The sequence below is a fragment of the Stigmatopora nigra genome, chromosome 19, assembly GCF_051989575.1.
Source record: "Stigmatopora nigra isolate UIUO_SnigA chromosome 19, RoL_Snig_1.1, whole genome shotgun sequence".
Classification (NCBI taxonomy): Eukaryota; Metazoa; Chordata; class Actinopteri; order Syngnathiformes; family Syngnathidae; genus Stigmatopora; species Stigmatopora nigra.
Genome location: NC_135526.1, coordinates 5,001,486 through 5,016,205, shown reverse-complemented (window position 1 = coordinate 5,016,205; position 14,720 = coordinate 5,001,486). Strand labels below are relative to the sequence as shown.

The 14,720-nt window shown below is 43.7% G+C and overlaps 1 protein-coding gene across 4 annotated transcripts in view; it reads right to left on the bottom strand.

The window, feature by feature from the left end:
• Positions 1-887: 887 nt before the first annotated feature.
• The window catches only part of ncor1 (nuclear receptor corepressor 1), a 25,171-nt gene continuing 11,338 nt past the window's right edge, over positions 888-14,720 (bottom strand). For 3 of the 4 annotated variants that reach the window (XM_077741046.1, XM_077741045.1, XM_077741047.1), the window contains exons 16-46: positions 14,295-14,587; positions 12,276-12,341; positions 11,371-11,507; positions 11,177-11,270; positions 10,114-10,564; positions 9,911-10,034; positions 9,593-9,764; positions 9,014-9,181; positions 8,474-8,640; positions 8,273-8,387; positions 8,036-8,106; positions 7,794-7,959; positions 7,589-7,714; positions 7,423-7,506; positions 7,101-7,351; positions 6,546-6,843; positions 6,237-6,452; positions 5,690-5,890; positions 5,339-5,488; positions 4,905-5,072; positions 4,686-4,821; positions 4,076-4,539; positions 3,863-3,976; positions 3,620-3,768; positions 3,327-3,544; positions 3,120-3,263; positions 2,721-2,866; positions 2,488-2,541; positions 2,202-2,387; positions 1,897-2,076; positions 888-1,775 (exon numbers count right to left, since the gene is read on the bottom strand). In XM_077741046.1, the coding sequence (XP_077597172.1) occupies positions 1,543-1,775; positions 1,897-2,076; positions 2,202-2,387; positions 2,488-2,541; positions 2,721-2,866; positions 3,120-3,263; positions 3,327-3,544; positions 3,620-3,768; positions 3,863-3,976; positions 4,076-4,539; positions 4,686-4,821; positions 4,905-5,072; positions 5,339-5,488; positions 5,690-5,890; positions 6,237-6,452; positions 6,546-6,843; positions 7,101-7,351; positions 7,423-7,506; positions 7,589-7,714; positions 7,794-7,959; positions 8,036-8,106; positions 8,273-8,387; positions 8,474-8,640; positions 9,014-9,181; positions 9,593-9,764; positions 9,911-10,034; positions 10,114-10,564; positions 11,177-11,270; positions 11,371-11,507; positions 12,276-12,341; positions 14,295-14,587 (5,542 nt within the window). In that variant the 3' untranslated portion in view covers positions 888-1,542. The remainder of the gene's footprint in view (positions 1,776-1,896; positions 2,077-2,201; positions 2,388-2,487; positions 2,542-2,720; positions 2,867-3,119; positions 3,264-3,326; positions 3,545-3,619; positions 3,769-3,862; positions 3,977-4,075; positions 4,540-4,685; positions 4,822-4,904; positions 5,073-5,338; positions 5,489-5,689; positions 5,891-6,236; positions 6,453-6,545; positions 6,844-7,100; positions 7,352-7,422; positions 7,507-7,588; positions 7,715-7,793; positions 7,960-8,035; positions 8,107-8,272; positions 8,388-8,473; positions 8,641-9,013; positions 9,182-9,592; positions 9,765-9,910; positions 10,035-10,113; positions 10,565-11,176; positions 11,271-11,370; positions 11,508-12,275; positions 12,342-14,294; positions 14,588-14,720) is intronic. The other variant, XM_077741049.1, reaches the window with a different exon arrangement.

The window sequence follows — 14,720 nt, the reverse complement described above, 5'->3', positions numbered from 1 at the left end:
TACTACCGGCTACATGTGACGTCAGTTTTTGCCAGCATTTATAAGAATAAACACCATTTTATTGTAAAGATATGAAACTGAATTTTGTACTGGAGTGACAACGTGTTTGCTTTCTATTTGTAGAACATAAAAAATATATATGTCAACATCATTAGTTCTTTTTCAGTGGTGGATAAAAGAGCCACTTTATTAATTATTCTGAAATTTTGTAGTAGGCAACTATGTATAAGACATTCTGCCACACAGAAATTGCATTTCAACATTAAAAAATAATGTTTTCAAGTTTGATTTCAAAAGGAAGAAAAAATGGGCTTCTAGCCATAAAATAAAATAATTTTCCAGCTTCAAGTAGTCTTTCGAGTCAAATTCAAGTAACTAAACATTTTCTGCCAATGCCATTGTAAACAATTATTCAATAAAAATGGGCACAAAACAATCTATGGAAACTGTTATAAAATAAACACCAACTTTATCAAAACATCACATCACAAGAAGGAACTGAGTAAACTGAATTGAAAGGTAAAATTAAAATCTAACGGTTTGGAAGTGTATTTTATTCCCCAATTTACCTTAATAGAAACAAAATCACCATGGCGTGGAATTCTAATGATAACATTGTACCATGTACTCACAATTAGTGATTAAACAACGATCGCAAAATGTTCCGAGTAAAAAGAACATCAAATATGGCCAAATTACTTTTGAATACATCAACAGACAGCAAGTAGCATCCCTGTTATTGATGGCTATTAAGCAAAAAAATGCAAAAACAAAAGTGGGTCAATTTGGATAGTCAATAGTTTCAATTGTTACATAAAAGTATTAAAAATGGTATCAGGGAAGTAAATACAAATATCAAAGACCAAAGAAGAATATCTCTGAGAGAATTTGTTAAAGCTGCCTTTTTTAATCTCAAGCCATGAGGCCTGGTAAATCATCAAAAGGGGAGGAAGAGTGCAATACATAATTAAGACAGACTTAAATTGACATATTAGGGAAGACCAAAACTGTTTCAAAGTTGAGCAATGTACTGCAACGTGTATATGGACAACAAGAAATTGCCCAATTGAGGTGTGCATGGTAGGGGAGGAGCCTAAGAAAGACCACCTGTGACGTTTTGGATTAGCACTGAAAGTGGATCAATTGTAAAGCGACATTAAAATAAGAAATAATCACGTTAAGAAAAAACACAGCAAAATGGTTATTCTATTTACATACAATGACTTTTTTTTCATGAATTATAGCTTTGCAGAAATGAAGACACTTTGTACATTTCAGATTCACTATATCACAAGTCACCGCCTCAATGGGGTTTGAATTCCTCACGAGACCGGAACGAGCGGTTCCGAACCAAGGAGCGGGGTCTCGTCGTTCCGGAGAGCCCAGTCTGTCGCCTTGTCGTGTATGCTTAGCTTACATCTAGGGGGCGCTTAGCACCAGAAAGGAATTGGACGCCGCCCTGTCGACTTTGACAAGTTGGGGAGCGGGTGGAAGAAATTCAGCTCTCTCGGCTCTCTATTCATCCCCTCTTTCGCGGTGGGCTCAGTCGTCGCTGTCCGACAGGGCCTCGTATTGCTCCGACAGCAGAGACTGCCACACACGCTGTTGTCCCGCCCCTGGAACTCCGGCAGGAAGCGACTGCTGCTGCTGCGGCGGTGGCGGCGGCGGTTGTGGCTGCTGCTGCTGGCTCTGCACTGAAGGGGAGGATACAGAGGTGGGCGGTGTGGTGCTCATTATACGCATGGTCAGTGGGTTGTAAGGGAACTGCATGGAGCCTGGAAAGAAAGAAAAAGGCTATGTTAAGCATGCACTGGCTATGTTAAGCATGCACTGGCTATGTTAAGCATGCACTGGACTATGCAAATCCATCTTTTTGAATGGTAATGGTAGGCTAACCTGCAGATGAAGGTCTGTCATCCCAACTCCATTGGGACTGGGCTTGTTGTGCTTGTCTGTGATAGTCTCCCTCGGAGTGGACCGATGACACGGATGAGGGGCGATCGCCGCCCGAGTAGTTCTGACCCAGGTTTGGAGATTTGGATTTACGGCTGCTGACTTTGCCCGGTTTCTGCTTCACTGTGGGTGTGGGAAATAGGCAACATGAACATTTGAAGTCTTGATATTGTGTGCATTGAATAAATGTTAAAAATAATTCTACCATTTCAAGAGTTATTGACTTTTGAACATGTTTGCATGCCTACCTATGTTGGGTGACGGATTAGACTCCTGCCGGATGTCAGTGTTCGTGTTGGAGGTGTTGCCGATGGCACCTTGATGCTCCTCCGCTCTGTCCTCCAAGTTACCCATTAAGGCTTTACGGATTATGTCTTCAAGGCCCAGATTACTGGCTGGGTCACTGAAGGAGTGGTTCCGAGGGTTAATGCTGCCTAGAAAGGGCAAGATGACATACCAAGACACATCATTTTGAGGCAAGTTCCATCCAAGTAATGACATTATTGGCCTATTATTGACGGCGCCACAATTTACCAGAGCTTGTAACAGCAGGTAAATTGAAAATCTCTGTCCCTGGTTGAGCATTTCCTAAAAGATAAAAAAAAAAAACATTGAGCTGTTGGAAATCACTAAATAAGATCTCCAGGGTTAAGGATCTTGAAAATGAGACTAGGCAAGGCACAGAGTTTGATGACGCACGTAAATGACCTTGAGTGCATGCACTATAGTTTAAGCCAAAAGAAAGAAAGAAAGAAAGCCCCACTTACCAACATCAGAATCACCAACACCAGAGGTGGAGTTCAACTTACGAAAGATCTCTTGCTTTTTGGATTTCACCATGGGTGAAGTGTTCTCTAATTTGGTGAAGAAGGAGGGCAGATAGCTGACGCTGCCCGGGGACCGTGAATCATTCCTTCAATTCAACAAAAATAGAGGACATCCACATTCAAAAGTAGCAACAATATGCATTACAAACACAAAGCAAGAAAAATGTGCAATGACAATTGAAATCAACTACGCACTTTAACATTTTAAGACTATTTAAAATCAAATTTCCTTATCAAACTGTCTTTTAGGTGGATTGGTGTCCAAAATATGGTCTGTCATCATTTTAAAATCCCTTGTGATAGTGCCTTCAAGATTGCGCATTTAGTCATCCAAAATACCTAATCTCGGAGCTGTCCACTTCTCGCCTTTGCGTTCCAGCCCCTCCACTCTCCTGTTTTTCCAAGCCTTGGTAACTCTGTGGCGGTGAGATGGGTTCATAGTTCTCCATCTGCCTCCCGCCTCTCTCTGGAGACTTACCAGGCCTGGACAAGATAAACCAGCGATAAATTTGTCTGGCCAAAATGATTGTCCAATCGTGTTCTTACCTGGATCTGACTTTGTCTGTAGCGTTCTCTGGGGAAACCCTGCTAGTGGGGCGGTGATGATGTGAGGCCTGGATTTGACTCTCGGGGCTGTAGCGGTTGGGTGCCTTGGCTCGACTTGACGAAGACGCATGGGGCATCGTGGTCTGGAATGTGTTCGAGGCCGAGGAGGAAACTGGGGGAGGCTCTTGATTTCGGGCAAAGTCCTGGGTTATGATATGCTGCAAGAGGAGACAAAAAGTGTCACTTTATATCTTGTTTATCCGGTTTCTAGCGCTTCAGAGGCATTTTCCTACCGAAATATGGTCCGCCAAAGTCATGACCCGGTGCGTCTTGGGGATTTGGGAGTAACTGTCAGCCTGGGATGATGGAGGCTGCTGGGAACTGGTCTGCGTTGGCTCCGCTGAAGACCGGTATCGACTCATGTCGTAAGCCCGCATGCCAGCTGCTCAAGTTGGAAAAAAGGTCGAAACATAAAACGCCATACCAGTTGGCCTGAATTGTGTAATGCAAAATCTGCCAATAAACTGCCACCATACCTGCTATCTGTTGCCCTTCGTCCACTTTCTCCTGCTGGGAATGTACTGGTGAGCTAGCAGGACTTATCACTTCAATGGCTCCTGCGCTAGGATTGTCGTATCTATTTGACGACACTGTAGAAGAAATCAGACAAAAAATGTTTAGTCTACTAATGACTAAAATGACTCTTGTAGAGTTTTCAATGCATATGACAAACTGACATGTATACTCACAACTATTTGAGGAGTCGGAGCTTTGAGAGCTTCGTTCTCTGGAGTCCTTTTCTGGGGCGATTTGTTGGGTGATGAGAACGTCAATGAAATTGGATAGAACTATAGTGGTTTTTCCACGGGTCCGAAGCTCTTCTTCAATGCGGGATTTTGATGATTGAGCTCCTTTATCTTTCCCCTCAGTGTAAGTTGGGTGAGGTTTCCCACCTGGGAGCGCCATAGCGCCATAAGGCACCGCTCGCCTGTCTGGCTCCTGCTGCTGCTGCTGTTCTGAGATTGCGGCACCTCTTCGAGATCCCGACGACAATTCTTCATCGCGTTCTTCCCGTTTGTTCTCCTTTACTTTGGCCAAATCCACAGGTGGAGCAGATGCGGCAATATCCACCAAAGCAGCCAGGGCGTCCGCCGCGGTACTGTAACGAGAGTTGCTTTGGGCTGTTGATGTTGCGGCTGCTGATGAATGAGGCCTAAAAAAAAAAAAAAAAAAAATCAAGAAAATTTCTCAGAAACCTTTAAGCCACAATTCCAAAAAAAGTATGCTAGCAACAATAAGTTACTTGTTTCTCCTAAAAAGCATCCCATCGCAATTAAATAAATGACATTTATGTCTTACATAAGAGATGTGATGACACTTTTGCCCTGAAAGATGCTTGGTCGCTGCTGTACAACCACTTCCTGCGTCCTGAGCGAAGGGGAAGGAGAGTGCAGATAACCTTGGCTTGATGGTCGGCCCGGTTGCTCAACAACACCTGATGCAAAAAAAAAAAGCCAAGTTACCACTTGAGGTGACGTTCAAATTAAGCTCCTGGCTTCCCAACTGTCCCCTCCTCACCTGCCCGAATGTAATCATTGGCCCTCTCTCTTTCCCGCTCGCGTATTTCTCGATCCCGTTGCTCTCTTTCCTTTTCCCTCTCCTTTTCCTGTTGCTCCCGGTCGCGTTCTCGCTCGCGTTCCACACTCGCAGCTGCAGCAGCTGCGGCAGCGAGATGGGCTTGGTGACCTACAATTGATAAAGAGACAGACATCACATGCTAGATTTACTCAATAAACAATAAGAAGGAATTTGGGGGCATCGTCTATTAAAGGTCATGTTATGCCCCTTTCCGCAGAGACAAAAAAATGCACATTGGTACCTAAGGTTTTTATCTAATTGACCAAGTAAGCATATTGAGGCTATGTCCTTAATTGACACCAGAAACCCTGGGGGAAAAATTAACCCCGAAACTTGTGTGGGAGGTGGGCAAGGGTCAAAAAGGGAATCCTCACCTGGCGATATGGAAGTTGGATTGAAAGCCCTAGTAGTGAAAGGGGGCTGAGCTCCAGGCAGGTAGGCGATACGTTCCAAAGTGGGAGTACCTTGTCCCCCAGGGTGAGGCAAGAGGATAGTTGGAGGCATCTGCGCGAGATCAATGATCCCTTTGACAGACAGAAGCAAAACAATAAACAATAAAAATCATTTCTATTTCAATGGATTAGCATTGTATACACCCATCACCACCACCGTCACCATATCCAGTACACATGGAAAGTCTATCTAAATATATCTGGGTCATTTGCTTCTGGCCATCTACAAAAGGTAGCCACGACACTAATACGGTAGCAGGTAGAGAGCCATACCTCGGGCTCCGGCAGAGTATGGCATAGGAGCCTGCTGCTCCCGTGGGGAAACCCCGCGAGGCATGTCAGGCCGGGGGATGACTTGCATCTGCTGGGAAGTGATGTAATCGTTCAGGATGGTCTGCCTGGTGTTCTCCATGGTGTACAGCTGGTAGGTGTTGTGGTAGGCGGTAGGAGATGGTTGTCTGGGGAACATGAAGGCTGCAATACAAAGCAAAGAGCCTTAAGATCTACAAGAAATGGGTTCACGTTGTGTATTACAGTAATCCCTCGAATATCGCGGTTAATGTAGACCAGACATGATTGCGATAATCAAAAAATTGTGAAGGAAGGTGACCTTTATAACCTTTTTTTCCTTCAGTACTGAGTCTTATTAGCAACAGTGGCTTACAATTACGAGTTTCTGTGTGGATTTTCACATTGTACAAAAAAAATAATGAACTGTGAAAAACAATTGCTGTGTAATTAATTCGCGATAATCGCGGGATTACTGTGATTCATCTTCAAATCAATTTAGGATTGAATTGAGTGTATTGTGTCCAATTACCAGGATCAATGACTCGGTGAAAAGCGAGACTGGGATCGAGATGTGGAGGAAGGTGAGCTCGGTACACTTCCCCAGGAACAACCTGCCGGTGGTGAGGGTCAAAGGGGCTGTGAGAAGCCCTGGGATCGCCACCCGAAACGGGGGACTTGGCTGGGACACTATCCCGCTGCGTTGGCGTCAAGGAATTCTTCCTTTCGTGCGCACTGGATTTGGCTCCTTAGAAGAAGGCATTTTTAAGAGCATTAAAAATGGTAACATATTTCAAACATTTGTCAAAAATCAAGTTATTTCAAAGCGCATGGGAAATACCATCGGAAGAACGCCCCAACATGGGTGAACCTCTGGAGCTGTAGTTCACAGGGGTCCTACGAGCATTGGCGTCCTCGTACATGCTCGGACTGAGCTGAGATTTGGCGGCTTCCTGGTGTGTTGAGCGCAGCACAGACGTGGTGGAGTTCACCACCGAAGTGTGGCGCACCGCCTTGCTCTCCTCGTACTTGTTTCGTTCCATTGCTTCGAGCTGGGGGAGGCTATGGGGTAGTTTATTGGGACTGGTAATGAGGGACTTGACGTTGTGCTTGATAGTAGGTTGGTTCAGAGAGTGGATCTAGTAATAGCACATGATTGTGAAGTAACGTTAACTTGACAATTCTCACAAAAAAAATCACATTAATTGATTGATTTTTCATGAATTGATTTTTAAAGCAAATTGAATGACAGGATTAAGCCAATTAGGCCTGGGTAGTGAGGCAATTCAATTGGGAATGTATCAGAATCAACATTCTTGGCCATGACCAAATATGAGAAGTCAGAGAGTTATATTTTTAGGCCTAAAAAGAAGATCGAATTTGGAAAAAGTCTAACCTGAGACATAGCACCTTCAATGACCCTCCTGTCTGACACGTCAGGAGTTTTTCGAAGGTCCTGACCCGACTGGTCCTGTCGAGGGATCTCATGAATGGAGCGCCCAGTCTCTTTAATGGTGTTAACTCCCTCGTAGGGCTTTCCTTTGCCAATTCCACCATCAAAAGAGCGAATAGGTGGGCTCTCTCGTTTAATCTGTTTCCCGTATTTCAAAATGTCTTCGTACGGATCTGGAGCGGTTCTCGGTGTTCCTACAAATGGGCAAGCGAGGGTTTCATTTCTTTTGTAAAAAAAAAAAGTTGGGATGCAATATATTTGTTACCTTGCATGATAGACCCGGTGATTATTTGTCTGTCTTTTGAATCTCCGTGGAGGCCTTCTCTGGGCAAGGCCCTGCTAATCAAGCCTGAAGTATAAATAGCAATGGTCATACATAAATGGAACCTTGACAGAGACACAAACACACCTGGATAATGGCTCTAGATTACCTTCAAATGGTGCCCCTTCCCTGCCAGGGTGGCCCCGACTAAGGGGTCCCTCCATCATATCAAAAGTGCGTTTCAACTCGTGGCCAGTTCTGGGACTACGTGTATTTTCCCTTGGGTTCTTGATGGCTTTTGAAAGGATACAATGAGAATGACATTGGGGTGTTTGGTCAAGTATAGCAAGCATGATAAAAAGACATGGTCATACCATCATAAGAGAGGATGTGACCACTCTTGCCCTCGTAGATAACGTGTCCTTTAGTCAACTGGTCGCGTGACTTGTCAGAGTTACTCAAGTCTTCTGTGGCCAGTTTTGCGATGGTGCCCTTCAGCAAGTCTGCAGCAACGGTTGATTGGGAAAGGGCTGGTGTGCCCTAGAATAAAAATGATACCAAAAAAAGATGACAAATGACACATTTCTGTTGCAATTTCCCATTGTATGTCCTTTACCTGAGTGATTGATCCTCTAAAAGACAGATTGTCCCCCATTTTTGCCAGATTTCCTCTTCCATCATGTATTGCTGAAGAAGAAAAAAAAGGAAAGGCAACATATAATTACAGCAAGAACAGTTGGAAATGTTACCAGTGACCAATATATCACATGTTCTGTGCTACTTTTTTCATGCATCCATGCACACTACTTTGAATTTGCAAATGGAGACAATTATGGTTAAGTGGGTGTCCTACCAGACTTATTGGGGTCTTGGTGTCGAGGCAAACCCAAAGAAATGGAGCCCACTGTGTTCTTACTCCCGTCAGTTCCATAAATAGCGTGTGAAGGTAGGTATGTGCCCGGGGTTCCCTGAAATAATAGAAAGAGCAACTTAACTGACAGTAAAATAGAAAATAGAAAAGGTAAGCATTGGTGGAATTACCATAAGTTCTTACCTGAGATATTGAGCCTCCATGAATGAAGGATGGCTTATCAGTGGGTTTGGTGGTTGGAATGAGAGGAGGAGGCGAGGGAATGTTAGGAGGTCGACTGGGTCTACTGAAAGCCATGCGGGTTCCATCTGGCAGACTCTGGATCAGCTGGTTTGGGGCTGGGTGGAGCACTGAGAAGAATGTTGGAACAAAGAGGAAAAAACACTGAGAATTGATAACATATGGACAACAATTCAAGTGATTTTGGCATAAATAACATCATTAATTAGCAACCTCAGAATGCCAGTTTAACCTACATGCTCTGATTTTTAAAAAAATAAACAATTCATTTAATTAGAAAAACATATTACAGAGCTAAAAAAATTGTAGGCAACTTTGAGTGGAAATGGGAGTTTCATCTTTTATATGTTGATTCTGCACTGAATCCAGTTTAATAATGAGAATTGATTAGTCTTGGCGGGAGTGGCTAATATCAACATTAGAATGTTTTGGAGATAGTTGAGAGAGTAGACAAGAAGAAGGTGAAGATGTGTACTTTTTTACCTGGCGGCACACTGTAGCGGAAAGCATTGGGGTGGTTGGGGTCAGGCTGGGGTGAGGACTTGCTTAGATCCCTGGGAGAGAGTCTGTAAGGAGAGCCTGGCCGGCCGGGGTGGGCCTCCTGGTCCAGAGCCAACTTCATGTCATAAGGCATGTAGGAAAGGGGCTTACCTGGAAAGGACGGAATGGAAGACCATCATTTACACACAGAAAAAGAATAACTAATTGCTATTGAGAACCGAGTGCAACCGAAATCAATATTGCACAAACACCATTCACGGCTAAGGGGAAACTTTTGCAACAGAAGCTATGCTCTCACGACTTGCCAATTTGGTGACAGCTGTGGCAGTCGCACAGAACTCGGACTAGAGGGTGTTAAAAGCTTTTCTTAAAAGCTGAACGGAGTGAGATCCCTGCTTGCCCTACAGAAGGTTTCTCATGTAGAAAAGCAGCAAATAATATCATTTGACTTTCTTTTTTTAGGGTGCACCAGAATGAAGAGGGTATCAAAGAAAGAGCTCCTTGAACAAGAGAGAGTGCAGAATAAGAAGGAATGGATGTATTTTTTTTTTGTTGTCCTACCATCTCTGTCAACCAGAGTTGGGCTGCGGGTGTTAAAGGGCGGTCTGCGTTCGAGCTCTCCCTGGTCTTGCCTCTGCTTTTCCTCCTGGTGTGCCGACGCGTGTGCTGCTTTGATTTGGTGCTGCAACATGGCAAAGCCGCTGATGGGCACGGGGCCGGGGCCGTAAGGTACCTTGAGAAAGAAATAACACAAATCAATGTATTTGGACTTCAAAATGCAAGTCAGAGAATGGTCAAAGGCAGCCAATATATTCAGAATTTGTTGGTTTGAATAATAAAATTCAGATGCTAAATTGATGGCTTGTAATGGCAACTAACCATTGGCGGAATAGCAGCTGCTCGTTGATGCATCTGCTGGATATTGTTTAAAATTTGCTTAGGTGAAGACACCAAGACTGTGCCTGTGGGGTGGAGCAAAGACGGCTTCTCCATAGAAAGTATTCTGCAAAAGCAACAATAAATATTATTCAGGAGGCCTTCACAAGGAAGAAAAAAAAATAATAATAATAAAAAGTCCATGCCTGTGTCTTTCAGGCTCAGCTTCCACATCTTCATCAGCGCTGCAGGTGGCGCTGGAGTCATTATCTGAGTGGAGCTCCTTAGCCCTGTCACTATGTTCTCCTCGGTCTCCTTTCTCCTTGACCTCAGGCTCCATTTTGACCAGAACCTCACCAGATTTCATGTCCACGTCTTGAGGTTCAGGTTTTGGATTGACCACCCCTGAGTATGAAGACATTGAGCTCTTTTCTTCATGAGAAGCAGCCCCGCCCTCTGGGCTTTTCTCTTCCTTGACACGCAGTTGCCCGTATGAAGGTTCGGAGGTTTTGGCGTTAGTCGCCAACGCATCTGGATCGGCGTTGTGAGACGCGTCTGCGGCGGGGTTGTTGTCTGATCTCTTGGAGTCGCCGGATTTGGTCGGGTCAGATTGAGATGGGGAGGGAGCACTCTCTGTATCGGAGCTATTGACACCTCCTGAAGATGTGGGAAAAGGTCAAAAATTAGCAAGCAATGCTGAAATCATAGATGACATAGTACTTTTTACTGTGTACAAATATTTTTTGGTCATATTCGACCACAATTAATAATGCATAATTACAAATATCAAACAAAAAGGGACTAAAATAGTGGCTTAACAAACTACTTCCATTTGTAATCTTCCAAAAAATATCACGTGACCGCAATTGACAACAATCTTATCTTATTATTTTGCCCGTCACCTCAATGTTTGATTATGTCAAGATCAAGGCCTCGATGATGTTGTAAAAAAAAATAATAATAATAAAAAATGGCAGGCATTGGTAGCCTGAACTCTTTCAGAGCCAATGACGATGACTGATGTCCAAGTTTAAATGAGTTTTTCATGAGTAAAGGATTAGTTTTTAAAAAAAATATATAATTATACTATTGCTGCCAATGAGTTCAACACACGCCATATTTTTTCAGCTCTCTTAAGGCATTTCTAAGCATATAAATTGACTGTTTGGATGTTTCATTTGCTTCGTCCTTGTAGTAACAGATAAGGAACATTCAAAGCAATGTGTTCGAGTCAACGAGTCCATGCTTTATATCATCTTTGCTTCTAACCTTCGCTGTCATCTGCGTTGTCGTCATCGTCGTCAGGTGAAGCCGTGGTTAGACCTTCACCTTGGGACCTATCGGCACGAGCCCGCCGTGTGTCCTGGGTATCAGCGAGAGAGGGACGGACGGTAAGTCACATTGTACGTACGCAGCATTTTAAATGACATATCAACATAGGAGGCAACCTTCATATGCGTTACCTGCTTATGCTGCTGCAGCAGGTTGTCCAAATTGTGTCGTCGTTTGTAATTGAAATAGAAGTTTTTGCACTGCGCCTCACTTTTGGTGCCTACCATTTTGGCGATGGCTGTCCAGTTTCGCCCATGCTCAACTAAACCTGATGAAAAGACAGCAACATTAGCAAAGAAGTTTAACAATGTCATCACAGAAAAAGAGGAACAGCATATCTTTACCTTGATAAAATCTTGGTATATCATGTACAGTTATAGTTTGCATGTGCATTACCGTAATATAAATAAGCCAGAGAAAGGCATTACAATACATTTTTTGTAAATGTTATTAATTGCAATGTACTGCCAGTTTAAGCAGTTACAAAACATTTTGTTTACTTGGATTGTACGACTTCTGCATGAGTCTTTGCATGGGCCCTTTTTCTTTGGTTAAATACAGCAATTTGTTTGGTTCATTTTGATTGGCTTAAGTATAAGTTCTTGTTAAGTTCCCTTCATGTAAGCCAATTTGTTGCTGCGCATGCAACTGATGAGAGAACTTCAAAGCCTCAAGAGTACTAAAAAGAAGTGCAGAAAATTGCAACTTTTTGCATGCAAAGGGGAACAAAATTGTTGCACATGACCAGTTTTCAAGGTGGAGAAAAATACACAGCATGTGATTTAATCGAATTAAATGCACCACATTTGAGTGACTTCACTTACCAATCCAATTGGAAACAGTAAAAGTAAGACTCCATTGCTTAAACTGACAGAATCTGAACTTTAAATAATTAGTGGTGAGTTCCCTTCTGTCTTTTTAGTGTTACAAATGACTAGAGCAAAATCATAAGGTTATGAAAAGTGTAAAATCCAAGAAAAAGAAGACCCACCAGAATGACCAATGGATGAAAAAAAGTGAATAATTCAAACGTTACCCTTTTTGGCGACTTCCATCTCCTCCTCGGTCCAGCGAGAAGTTTCTCCAGTTTCACCAGCAGCAGCTAAATCACAAAGCAAAGAGAGCCAGCCCCATTAGCACTGACAGGAGAAATGGAGGGGAGCGCAAAAGAGAGACGTTGTGAGGGAGGGAGAGAAGGAGAGAAAGAGAGAGAAAGAGAGAGAGAAAAAAAGCAGACAGAGAAGCCGTCCTCTTTCCAGCCGGCTTCTTCTCATGGCCTCTAATCTAATAATCTGTTTACATTCACAAGCTGCTGAGACCTACTCCCTCTCACTCCCTCACTCCCACTGTCACTCTAGGTCATTGCCCACCTCGCGCACTCACATTCTCCCTCCTCCCCCTTTCCCTAGAGCTCAAAAAAGCCACCGGCCTCTATAATCCACAAGGGGAGGTCCTTAGTCAGATGATGTAGTACCAGACAGTAGACGGAATGGCAAATATATACTTGGATAGAGGCTAAAGAAAGTAGAGCCATGCTGTCTCACAAGCCTTTGCCCGTCATACAAACACACTCCCTCTATTGCCTCTCATCGAAACATAAGGTTTAGATCACCACAATATGTACATAAAAGCTAATAATTCTCAAATGAAGGTCAAAAAATGGTCAGAAAATTATCATAAAATGCCATTGCTACTTTGGCCAAACAAACATCAGGTTTTTTACATACATGACTTGTCTTGACTTCCAGTTTAAATCAATTAGACGTCCATATAGCTGACAACTTCCAACTTGTAAATGCACGAGATCCAAATTGACAGAAGCGTAGGTCCAAGATTGAAGCGAACTTTGCCTCAGTTCCTCCTGTAATGTCAACTGAAACAGTGTAAACATGTGGACCAATATAGAAGGAGATAATCCTTTGGCATTTGCAGTGGGGTTGCCCCCACTTCATGTCATGATGCGTGGGGGGGTTAAATTATCATTGCCGCGATGGCTCCCACCAAAACCTTCCTCTCGTTCTCTAACTCACACGAATCCAATGGAGCTCTACGCTACTTTGCTCCTGGCTTCGGTGGAAAAACTCACATGTTCTCCCCGTGACAGGCCCTTCTGGGTGGTCATTGATCTGAGCCATAAAAAGGGCTTGGGTGTCTGCCTACAGCGTATCGCCTGACCCCATGACAGGAGCCCACCTCTCGTGCAGCCTCTCCTCCTCCACAACTTCAAATAAAGATATGAACTGACTTAACCCCCTCGGAAAATACTTCACTTCAGCAGCACACCAAACACACCCAAACTCACGACTACAAGGCGCACTTAAAAGTCTTGAATTCTCTCCAAAATAGACAGGCAACCTTATATTCCTGTGTGCTTTATATATGGAAAAAAAATAATATGTATCATTCATTGAGGGTGCACCTTATAATACAGTGCGCCTTATGATACGGTGCGCCTTATAATGCAGTGCGCCTTATAGTTGTGAAAATAAGGTACTTGACTTGTTAGTAACTAGTATTTTGTATATAGAATAGAAACTATGACCCCCAGATAAATCTCTAAAGTCTGTAATAGCTTAAAAAATAAACATTTTTTAAAATTGGGAGTCAATGAGTTGAATGAGCGCCCTAAAAGTTAGAAATGCCAGATCACTCAACAAGATCAGAGGTTACAAGGGACCGGACAGAGCAGACGCTCCCAGATTTGTGAATGACACCATAGGGCCAAATCTGCATGGCCATCACTAACGTAGAGCTCAACGGAGAGTGGCGAGATCAGGTGAAAAGAGACGCATGGCGTACTTACAAAACATTGAACAGATGATACAGATTAGTGCCAAAACAAGATTAACAGATAAGGGCTTGGATACCTGAGAACAACCTATGTGTTCACAGATGGAGAGACGGATTTGTGAGGGTGAAATTGTAGAAGTGTGACTGACTACCATAACGGCATACTGGGGATTTTTTACATGTGCAATCCATTTAGACATCCAAGTCAAAATGAATTGGACATTTAGACCGTGGTAAGAATTTTTGACCAATTGCATTCGTTCACCTTTGGCTTCCATTGAAGCTACTGGAGTCGGTGGCTTGGTAGGTTCCTTGGTGGTCTTTTGGGAGCCATCAGATTTGGGGAGCTGTGGAGGATCCGGCACGGCAGCTTCCGAAGCAGGGGGAGGAGCTTCCTCAGCCGCCACAGTGGCAGCCTCGTTGGCCATGGAGCGCGTGGTGATCCTTCCCTTGCGACGGCCCTGGCTGTTGGCAGTCTTCCTGCCACGCGGCGTGTTTTGCTCCTTTCCGTCCTCGTCCTCCGCACCATCGCACTTGTCTTTGTCCTTGCCAATATCCCTGTGGTTTTTGAGGAGGTAAAAACGGCTTTAGAGACTGCTCGGAAAGAACATTTAACCTCACTTGAGTCAGCAAATGTAGGCTGGATTGGGCCATCCCATCAATCACACAATACATATGGTTATCAGGTCCT